This window comes from Girardinichthys multiradiatus, chromosome 1 (genome assembly GCF_021462225.1).
Source record: "Girardinichthys multiradiatus isolate DD_20200921_A chromosome 1, DD_fGirMul_XY1, whole genome shotgun sequence".
In the NCBI taxonomy this organism is placed as follows: domain Eukaryota; kingdom Metazoa; phylum Chordata; class Actinopteri; order Cyprinodontiformes; family Goodeidae; genus Girardinichthys; species Girardinichthys multiradiatus.
This window is the reverse complement of record NC_061794.1, coordinates 46,131,636-46,142,747: the sequence shown is the minus strand read 5'-3', so window position 1 is coordinate 46,142,747 and position 11,112 is coordinate 46,131,636. Positions and strand designations below refer to the sequence as shown.

General features: G+C 43.6%; 1 protein-coding gene and 1 long non-coding RNA gene across 4 annotated transcripts in view; one reads left to right on the top strand and one right to left on the bottom strand.

The window, feature by feature from the left end:
- Nucleotides 1-1,860: 1,860 nt before the first annotated feature.
- Nucleotides 1,861-9,873, top strand: LOC124869291. Of its 3 annotated transcripts, none has more exons than XR_007038554.1 (3): nt 1,861-2,015; nt 2,090-2,447; nt 8,643-9,873. It is a non-coding gene; the product is annotated as an uncharacterized LOC124869291 (long non-coding RNA). The 3 variants fall into 3 exon arrangements; XR_007038556.1 differs by lacking the exon at nt 8,643-9,873 and adding an exon at nt 7,746-8,212; XR_007038553.1 differs by lacking the exon at nt 8,643-9,873 and adding an exon at nt 2,532-2,598.
- dnmt3bb.1 (DNA (cytosine-5-)-methyltransferase 3 beta, duplicate b.1) overlaps nt 8,463-11,112 on the bottom strand; it is a 50,422-nt gene continuing 47,772 nt past the window's right edge. Inside the window, exons 19-22 of the mRNA XM_047367053.1 lie at nt 9,265-9,350; nt 9,102-9,171; nt 8,884-9,002; nt 8,463-8,774 (exon numbers count right to left, since the gene is read on the bottom strand). Of these exons, the coding sequence (XP_047223009.1) occupies nt 8,633-8,774; nt 8,884-9,002; nt 9,102-9,171; nt 9,265-9,350 (417 nt within the window). The 3' untranslated portion in view covers nt 8,463-8,632. The remainder of the gene's footprint in view (nt 8,775-8,883; nt 9,003-9,101; nt 9,172-9,264; nt 9,351-11,112) is intronic.

Genomic DNA, 11,112 nt, shown 5'->3' with positions numbered 1-11,112 from the left:
GGCCAAGTGATTCTTTGTTTAAGCAGGTAAATGGTATTATTACGGTAATCCAATTTCAAAGAAACAAATGCATGAATGACAATTTCCTGTTCTGTTTGTGAGATATTAACACTTAGCTTAGCAATAGTTCATTGGTGATAAAACATGAGCAAACCAGGGACTGAACATGACCATCTAAAGTAAAACCAGAGTCCAAATTTACCCCGAGATTCTTGAAGGGGAACTTGGCATAAGAGGCTAGAGGACCAAGAGTTTCCATCATTAGAAAGAAGATCATTAGAAAGAAGAATTTCAGTTTTATTTTCATTTAGTTGGTGGGGCAGGGAAGATTCTGGCTGATCCCTCCCACCCTGGTCACAGACTCTTTGAGACTCTCCCCTCTGGCAGGAGGCTGCGGTCCATCCGGACCAAAACCTCACGCCACAAGAACAGTTTTTTCCCATCTGCCACCAGCCTGGTTAACAAAGCCCGGAAACCACCCTGACACTCTCCCTTTCCCCCACACCCCCCTTTTTTGCTGACAGGACACCTGTAACCTGTAACTCTATGAGTTACATTAACGCTCAGCTTGGACTCCTGCTTTACTTGCACAATGATCACCTGCACTGTTGTACCGCTCTGGCATCTTATACTGCTATATATTTACTCTCACTCACTTAAAACTGTGCACATATATTAATATTATATTGTAGATATGTTTATACTGTTTAATTTGTACTGTAGTGCACCGACTACGCCAAAACAAATTCCTTGTATGTCCAAAAACGTACTTGGCAATAAAGCTTTTCTGATTCTGATTCTGAAAATGTTTGGCCATCCAAGTTTTTACACAGTCTAAGCACTTGTGTAAGACTTGCAGTCTCGATACCTCATGAGGCCTAAAAAATATATATAACTGGATATCATCTGTGTAGCAGTGATACGAGACATTTTCAAAAGTGCTTAAAAACAGTACTGTCAGGTACTGAAGTTGTTGGACCCACATGCAGATTTGAGCCGAACAGCCTCATGGTGACTGGAAGGGATTTTAATAACGATATTAAAACAAGAACTTACAAGGATCAGGATGGTGAACACAGGCAGGTAACATTACTTGAGTAGGAAATACACAAGGGAACGGACGGGTAGCAAGCACGGTAGTTAACAGGAGGAACCGGTGGAGAACAATGACAGTCTGAGAGTATAAATACTGAGGTATGTAGGACCAATGAACCAGGGGAACTAATCAGGAGGAGTATGAGGCAACTGGTGACAAGGAATGCAGAGCCACTGATGGAGGGAGGCTGAATAACACACGTGAGCCGGAAATAAAACATAACTCGATATATAGGAATATCAGTATTAAACAAGGAGCTAAAGAACATAAACAGGGAGGAACCAGATCTATAAGGAAACACAAACCAAAACATCTAACACCAGAATAAAACTTATAAATCTAAATGAAATGAAATAAAGCAAGTGAAAAACATGGATGTGCAGAGAAAATACACAGAACACAAACTCAAAACCCCAAACAAGCAGTTTATGATAAATGGATGATATCAGAGAGCTAAATGATTTGTTTTCCCTTTAAAGTTGAACTTGTGTTTCTAGCTAAAAGTAAGAGGAAGTGCCCAACTTTCAAATAGCACACAGGCCTACACAGGAAGTTCCTGAGTTCAAGTTATTACATAACCAGATCCTTGGGTCACAGTTTTTATGCTCCTGCTGCAGCTCTTTGATCTACCTTTGTCACACCGCAGTGTTATCTGTCAGGATCTGTGTGTGTGTGTGTGTGTGTGTGTACTTGTATTCATTGTCTCTGTGTGTGTGTGTGTGTGTGTGTACTTGTATTCATTGTCTCTGTGTGTGTGTGTGTGTGTGTGTACTTGTATTCATTGTCTCAGTGTTTCTCAGTTAGTGCTGGAGGTTCTCAGGTGCTCTGGGTGACAGGTGCGGCCTATCTGCTGATTGCATGGAGGAGGACTTAAGCGGGAGGCTACCAGCACTTCGATGCTAGAGTGTTTGTCTTAGTGGTAACAAGCTCAGCCTCTACTGATTTTTGCTTCATTTTTGTGCTCCTAGTAACTTTGTATTTGCTCCCTTGCAGGTTTCTGACCTAAGGCTTTGTTTACCTTGCTGAGGCTCAACTACGCTCCAGACGTTTCTGGGGAATTAAGATTATCGCCTACTGGAAATTGGATCTTCGTTTTTGTGGACTTCGTTCCCAACCACCTGTACTTCTCAGACATGGACCAAGCTGGCGGCTTCCCGCTTCCTCCTCCTTCATGACCAAGGCATAAGCATACTCTGTTCCACCCTCCAACACCAATACCCGCACCCGAGCTATCTCTGCTTTTCACCAAGTTCTCTCAGACAGCACCAGAGAGAACAGCTGAGCAACTTGTACCTTGCAAGCAAAGACCCTGAATCCCTCTACCCCTGGTGGTTCAAGCAGCAAAAATTTAGTAAGCCATTTCTCAGATCTTTTATTTAGTCATTTTCTACATTATCCTTTGTTCATCAGTCATTTCTCTTTTCTTCCTGTACAGTTGGTGTTTCCCGTCCTTGCTTCTGATTATTTTGCTGACAATAAAAACACCTTACATTCTGTTCTTACTTCTGAGTGTTTTTCTGTGTGTGGGTCAAGCTGTCTCAAAAACAATGGAACTTGTAAAGAACCATTGAGAACTACAGACCTTGAGCTTAAAGGTCAGCCATTTAAAGGTCAGCTCAGATTCTAACATACCTACAACCTGAAGGTGTGGCACAAACTGGGAGTGGTGCTATTAGTCACAAGTGGTTGGTCTTTAGATGAGTAACAATTTGTTGTTCTTGTCCATTGGGGGTCAAACTTAGATCTTTGGTTTCCACAAGCATAATTAAATATCAAGATTTATACAATGGAACCTTTAGGGCAACCTCAAATGTGCCCTTCTGTTGTTGAATAGGATCTCTAAAGCTATGACCTGGTCCTAGCAGTCACCTGACTTACAGAAGATCCAAATAAAATTGACTGGGGCAAGCTCAAATACAAAAATATCAGTATTCTTACACTATTTTCATGTCCAAATATTTTTCTTTTACAAATTAAACTTCTAGTCTTCAGTCCATTTTAAGCCAGTTTGAAATTATGAATTTAGGAAAAACCCTGCAGTTTTTGATGCTTGAATTAAAATGGCAAAATAATTGTAATGGAGAATCTCATTTAAAAGGGAGTCATGGGAAACATGGCAGCAACTATTCAATTCAAAGATACTTTATTGATCCCCGAGGGGAAATTAGAATTCCAGTGGGGGGACGGGTCACCGAGGCTTTGCTGCCCACTCACAGGTGCTGCCCTTGGATGAATGGATGTATATATATTTTCAACAATGGGATAGGGAATGGTCTGGAAAAACTACATCTTTTCCATACTTAGACCTGAAAAATACCAGTAAAAGAACCCGACGGCATAAATGAACGACTGACACCTGCTTGTGTTTTGTGCAGCAAGGCCGCTTTTTATTATATAAAACTTATAAAAGTAGCTACAAGTAGTACACAAATGTTTTCCTCTAAATTGTTGCAAAACAATATAAAAATAACTCAATCTCTTTATCTGAAATGCTTTTGAAGACGAGATCAATAGGAAAAAATATACTGTGATACAAAAAAGTAATGTCCTAAAAACACAGCTACTCTGCAGATATGGTCCAGTTTAGAAGCCTACAAAGACCCACTTATGAGGTTCACACATACATGAGATGAAATTCCTAAAAGCCTACTAATATCTCACAAACACAATACAAGCAAGCTGTATAATATGTTAATAAGCTAAAAGCAAAGTAAAGTGTCTGCAAGGAGCAGCTACAGCAAACTAATACTTTTTAGTTTAAAGCAGAAGGTGAGGACTAGAACTCGTGCAAACTTGAACAAGATGGCGCCGCAGATGGTCGCCTCGGCGTGTTGGTGCGCATTGTTTTGTTTTGTTTTTTGCTTTAAAACGGTCTTCTGTGATGGTACCCGGAGCTCTCTCACCAGAGAAGAACTCATGAACATCAGGGCTACTACACCAGAGGAGTTATTTCCAACATTTCTACCTACTGCTCTGGAATATTTGGACATTCTGGTCAAAGGTGCGCTCACCTTTGTTCACGTGGTGAAACGCCGGAAGAGAGGGAAACGGGCTGGGGTGCTGGTACGTCTTCGCCAGCGTGGACTACGAACACCGTTACCTGGAATATTTCTCTCTAACGTGCGCTCACTTCCCAACAAAATGGAGGAACTACAACTGCTGTTGGGGAAAAACAGGGACTTTTATTCATCGGCAGTTTTGTGCTTCACGGAGACGTGGCTGTGTGGATTAATACCGGACTCTGCGCTGCAGCTGGCAGGATTCCAGCTCTACAGAGCGGACAGAGACACGGAACTCTCCGGCAAAGCGAAAGGTGGAGGAATCTGTTTTTACCTCAACAGTGGTTGGTGCAACGACGTGACAGTGATTCAGCAGCACTGTTCTCCAGACCTGGAAGCCTTCATCATAAACTGTAAGCCTTTCTATTCCCCCCGTGAGTTTGCTTCGTTCATCCTGGTCGGTGTTTACATCCCGCCGCAAGCTAACGTGCAGGTCGCACAGCGCATGCTCGCCGACCAGATACTGAGTGTGGAGCGGACCAACCCGGACTCCTTAGTAATCGTCGCTGGTGACTTTAACAAAGGTAATCTGACCCACGAACTTCCCAAATACAGACAGTTTATAAAATGTCCGACTAGAGAGGACAACATTCTGGATCACTGTTACACCACCATCAGAGACGCTTATCATGCCGTCCCACGTGCTGCACTGGGCCAATCCGACCACATCATGGTCCACCTGATTCCTGCATACAGGCAGAAACTAAAGCTCTGCAAACCTGTTGTGAGGACGACAAGGAAGTGGAGCAGTGAGGCTGTGGAGAATCTCCAGGCGTGTTTAGGCTGTACAGACTGGGATGTGTTCAGGACTACTACCAACAGTCTGGACGAGTACACAGAGGCTGTGACTTCCTACATCAGCTTCTGTGAGGACAGCTGTGTACCATCATGCACCAGGGTGAGTTACAACAACGACAAACCCTGGTTCACAGCTAAACTCAGAAGGTTAAGACTGGATAAGGAAGAGGCCTTCAGGAGTGGGGACAAAGACATATACAGAGAGGCTAAGTACAAGTTTGGCAAGGCAGTGAAAGAGGCCAAACGACTGTACTCTGAGAAGCTCCAAATCCAGTTCTCAGCCAACGACTCTGCGTCTGTCTGGAAAGGGCTCAAGCAAATCACCAACTACAAGCCGAAAGCCCCCCACTCCATCAACGACCGACGCCTCGCCAACGACCTGAACGAGTTCTACTGCCGCTTTGATAGACAAAGGGACAGTCCTGCAACCATCTCCCACGACGCCCCCCAACAGCTGCAGCCACAATCCACCACCCCCACCTCCCCAACCTCAAGAGGGGCCTTGGCACCTCCAACCCCCACCAGCCCCCTACCCACGCCGAGGACGGCTCTTTCCATCCAGGAGAGGGACGTCAACAAACTCTTCAGGAGACAGAACCCCCGGAAAGCTGCTGGTCCGGATTCTGTCTCACCAGCCAGCCTGAAGCACTGCGCTGATCAGCTGTCTCCAGTCTTCACAGACATTTTTAACACCTCACTGGAGACATGTCATGTGCCAGCCTGCTTCAAGTCCTCCACCATCGTCCCTGTTCCCAAGAAGCCAAGGACCACAGGGCTTAATGACTTCAGACCCGTCGCCCTGACCTCTGTGGTGATGAAGTCCTTTGAGCGCCTTGTGCTCTCACACCTCAAAGACATCACCGACCCCCTCCTTGACCCCCTGCAGTTTGCCTACAGAGCCAACAGGTCTGTAGATGATGCAGTCAACCTAGCCCTTCACTTCATCCTCCGGCACCTGGACTCCACAGGAACCTATGCCAGGATCCTGTTTGTGGATTTCAGCTCTGCCTTCAACACCATCGTCCCAGTTCTGCTACAGGAGAAGCTCTCCCAGCTGAGTGTGCCCGACTCCACCTGCAGGTGGATCACTGACTTCCTGTCTGACAGGAAGCAGCGCGTGAGGCTGGGGAAGCACGTCTCTGACTCCCTGACCATCAGCACCGGTTCCCCCCAAGGCTGTGTTCTCTCTCCTCTGCTCTTCTCCCTGTACACCAACAGCTGCACCTCCAGTCACCAGTCTGTCAAGCTTCTGAAGTTTGCGGACGACACCACCCTGATCGGACTCATCTCTGATGGTGACGAGTCCGCGTACAGATGGGAGGTGGACCATCTGTTGGACTGGTGCAGCCAGAACAGCCTTGAGCTCAACGCTCTAAAGACAGTGGAGATGGTTGTGAACTTCAGGCAGAACCCAGCCCCACCTGCCCCCATCACCCTCTGTGACTCCACAATTGACACTGTGGAATCTTTCCGCTTCCTGGGAACCATCATCTCCCAGGATCTCAAGTGGGAGCCAAACATCAGCTCCCTCATCAAGAAAGCCCAGCAGAGGATGTTCTTCCTGCGGCAGCTGAAGAAATTCAACCTGCCAAAGACTATGATGGTGCACTTCTACACAGCCATCATTGAGTCCATCCTCACCTCCTCCATCACCATCTGGTACGCCGCTGCTACAGCCAAGGATAAGGGCAGGCTGCAGCGTGTCATTCGGTCTGCTGAGAAGGTGATTGGCTGCAGTCTACTGTCGCTCCAGGAACTGTACACCTCCAGGACCCTGAAGCGGGCAGGGAAGATTCTGGCTGATCCCTCCCACCCCGGTCACAGACTCTTTGAGACTCTCCCCTCTGGCAGGAGGCTGCGGTCCATCCGGACCAAAACCTCACGCCACAAGAACAGTTTTTTCCCATCTGCCACCAGCCTGGTTAACAAAGCCCGGAAACCACCCTGACATTCCCCCTTTCCCCCACACCCCCCCTTTTTTTGCTGACAGGACACCTGTAACCTGTAACTCTATGCGTTACATTAACGCTCAGCTTGGACTCCTGCTTTACTTGCACAATGATCATCTGCACTGTTGTATTGCTCTTGCATCTTATACTGCTCTATATTTACTCTCACTCACTTAAAACTGTGCACTTATATTTATATTATATTGTAGATATGTTTGTACTGTTTAATTTGTACTGTATTGCACCGACTACGCCAAAACAAATTCCTTGTATGTCCAAAAACGTACTTGGCAATAAAGCTTTTCTGATTCTGATTCTGATTCTGATTCTTAATGAAACAATGAGGTTAAAACATGAAAGAATCTATTCCAGGGAAGCACTTTTAATGCATCATAAAAATATTAACTATTCATAAAAAAATAAAACTAGAAAAAGTGTTCTTATGAAGGCTTTTGCATTGTGTCTAAACAGAAATATTTCCTGTTAAACAAGCCTTGTAAACCTTTCTGCTGATACAGTACGTAAAAAGAAACTGCAAAGAGCCGTAGGTGGTAAGGCTCTTTCACTCTGATTAACCGAATAGTTTAAGGTTTAGGGTCACTTCAAAATAACCTGATAGTAAAACACGTTAAGCTTACAGAGGTGTCTGGTGAATATAGTACAATGTGTTCAGACATGTGCAGACTCCTTAATTAAAGAAACAAATCTCTTAGGAGCCGCGGAAACGTGTTAAACAGCTGGCTCAAGGTTTTAAACATCTCCTTTAACTACAGGCAGTCAGTAGCAGAACACAAACTAATGTTTTGGTAAAAAGTGTTTCACATTTTTGACTTTCTTGAACAGAACCACGTCAGCGGAACAGTGACACAAAACGCTTCCGGGACCAAACAGAATCAGAGGAGAGTCCAGGGGCTGGATAGATGTCATCAACAATCATCACAGGACCTTCTCACAGAAAGCTTTCTAAAACAGTGTTTAAAACAATCTTAAGATTTGACTACAAATCCAAATAACAAGCACAAAACCTGGAACAGAAGTTTTGGTTGCAGGGAATCCACTGGGCTTCATAGTTCAAATAGGAAGGCTTCTTATGGGGGTTTTGCAAAAATATATGTGCCAAGTGGATGCTCCCTTACGTTCCTTTTTCTTGCTCATTTGGATCTATTTTAACCCGGGAACCAATAAACTGTAGTTTATCCACTTATTTCCCACCTCCAACCTGCTTCGTGACAGTAAAATGTTATTATATCCACAGTTCTTTTGGACAGCTCGGTTTCAACTGTTTAAACCTAATAAAATATTACAAAATAGTGGTTTTGTACTGACTTTACAGGCGGCATCATTATCCTAATCATTCGTTATTTTCTGCAGCTGCTCAGAAACTCAACCCAGACTAGTTTTCAGGGACGTTATTATTCACAGGTCCTGATTCTGGATGATATGATCAGTTTACTGCCTTTGCAGGCTAGCTCCAAGCTGTTGTATTTGTCTCAGTGTAAATGGAAATTACGCAGCTCTGCAAATGCACAACAGATCATTTCAAGAATCCAATAACAGCTATTCTCATTTTCCTGCTGCTCTGTTTTTAATTAAAGTAACTCTCTCCATGCAAAAGTGCCTGACGGAGTGAAACCTCTTGTGGTCCCTTTTTTTTTAACACAAATATATCAAATTAAAATCCTGCTGCATATTCCTGAATGGAATCTGTCCCTTTGGTGACGGGCTTGTGTCTATTCACAGGCAAAATAATCTTTGAGCGGAGCAAACAGGTGCCTGATGACAGGGACACTCCAGGACCGGCCCAGGAGTCTCTGCCTGGCACCACGACCCATGTTGGACACGTCGGTGTAGTGCACAGGGAATCCAAAAATCCTGGTCAGAAAAAAAGGGAAACAATATAATAAAAAAAGGAAGTTTCAGTGGATTGGAAACAGCCTTTTCTGCACAGCTGCAGCTTTTCTTTAACCTGCAGCCTGCTCACCTCTCCAGCTCCGTGCACCACAGGACGTCCTCCTTCCCGTTCATCAAGACAGGGAAGTGCTGATCTTTTCCCTGTTTGATAGAGTTGGATCGAGTAGTGATGGTTCGCACCTTTCCAAACTAAGAGACAACATGCACTGTCAAGCATTAACTACTTTGCATGAAAGAACTGCAGGTAAAAAAATATTCCTTAGGGACCTTGATTGGCAGAGAACTGACCTTTGCAACCCGTCCATGGTCCAGACAGTCCTGCAGCTCCAGCTTGTCCATCCCAGAGGCACAGAGAGGCCTAAACAGGGAGTTCCATGACAATGAATCTGCACATTGCATCACTGCATGTAAGTCACATCAAACCAACAACAGAAGGTGTTTCCTTGCCTACCTGTTCATGCCCGGCAGGTTCCCCCAGAAGTATCGGGCTCTATGGGCAGCAGAGACCTCGATAGCATCGATCATCACAGGGTTACACTGTGTAAAACACACAGGGGTCAGGCAGAATATATTTATCTATTTCATAAAATGTTAAATGTTCCTGTCATCACAGAAATCTCAGGATCTGTTTTGAGTTGAAAACCCACTCAGCCCAGTTTGGAACTCTGGGCTTTACTGCGTAACAACCAGGAAGTTAAAAGGATTTATTTCTATATTTATATCATTATATATCATGAAACACATAAAAATTAAGGCAGAAGACATAATCATGCATAATCACAGTTAATAGTAAAGGGGGGTTAAAAGATGCTTGGCTCATTCTCGTTGGCATGCAGCAACCAGCCACTGGGATTTCTGCCTAATATTTATTGATAACTGCTGCAGATACTTTAAATTTGATTGTCACTGCTTGTAAATAGAAATCTTTTAATTATCCTAAAGATTCTCAATTGTATTGCAGTCTGGGCTTTGACTGGGCCATTCCAGGATGTTTACCAGTTACTCCTCAAACCATTATCCCAGCCTAAATAAAAAGATCCTTCACTGAAGAACTTCTCTATATTTTTGTCATTTATCTTTCTTCCTATTCTGACAGTTTCTCAGGGGAAACAAAGACTCCCAATGCATGATGCTGCCATCACTATGCTTTACTGTGAAAGAGGGACTGCCAGGTTTAGGCAAAACACAGTTTTACTTGTTGGCTAAAAACATACATTTCTGTAACGCGCATCCCCCTCTTCCACATTAGGTCGATTATTTTAAACAGCAGTGTTGTCTGGGCCACACTTTGTCTGAGTAGACGCTGTTTACTCTGCCCTCCTTTGCATAATGTCTCCATGTACTGTACACAAATCTCCTCTTTTGGTTTATGGGCCGTGGTGACTCTGGATGATGACTTCTGGAATATGAGGGTAGTTTCACGTCTGATTCTTCTCAAATCTTTGGCAACTAATCTGTGTCATTTTTTTTTCTCAGCATGTTTTTTTGCAACCTTGTTGACTATCTGCAGCAAAGCTTTTCATTGTTCTGAGATTCCTCTCCAATATTTTGTTAACTTGAAGAGTCCTGCATCCCTCTGAAAGACGTTTTACAATTTTCTGACTTAGATGTCTATTTTTGGCCATTTTGCCTGAGGAATAGAAGCTACCTAATAATTATACACACCCTGATGTAAGATGTTGATCTCTTTAAGTTACATCACCCCTCATTACACAAGTACACCATCTGCCAAATCTAAATCCAATAATTCTTCAAATTTATACAGGTTGGAATTGAAAAATATGCACAGAACTATGATAATGTCAAGATGCTTACTTGCCTAGTTGTGCACAGTAGATTTTTCTTTTGTTTGCCAATTATAATAATAATATAACTTTGAATGCATTTATAACCAGAATCTAACAGGAATGTGGGTTTAATTACCTTTGAATCTGCCTATATCAAAATAATAATTCATAGATCCCTTTTCTACTAAAGTCTGACCTATTTGTTTGTTTCATTAAAATATTGTTAAATAGGTTTAGAAAAGAAATAAGAAACTGCCTTTCTGTGGCCTGTGTGTATTTTCAACTTGACCATTTTGGCCCCTGTGGTAAAAAGTTTGGACAACGCTGATTTAGTCACTGGAATCGTTGTCTGTTCCTTGAGGCAAAACTGCCTCAATTCCTTCAAATCTGATGCTGCAAAGCAATTATGTTAGAGGTCCTCAGTGGGATGAAGATCTGGACTTTGGCTGGGAGATTTCAGGACATTTTACTGTTCCTCTTATACCTTTGACGTGCTGGAAAGTGAACCTTCA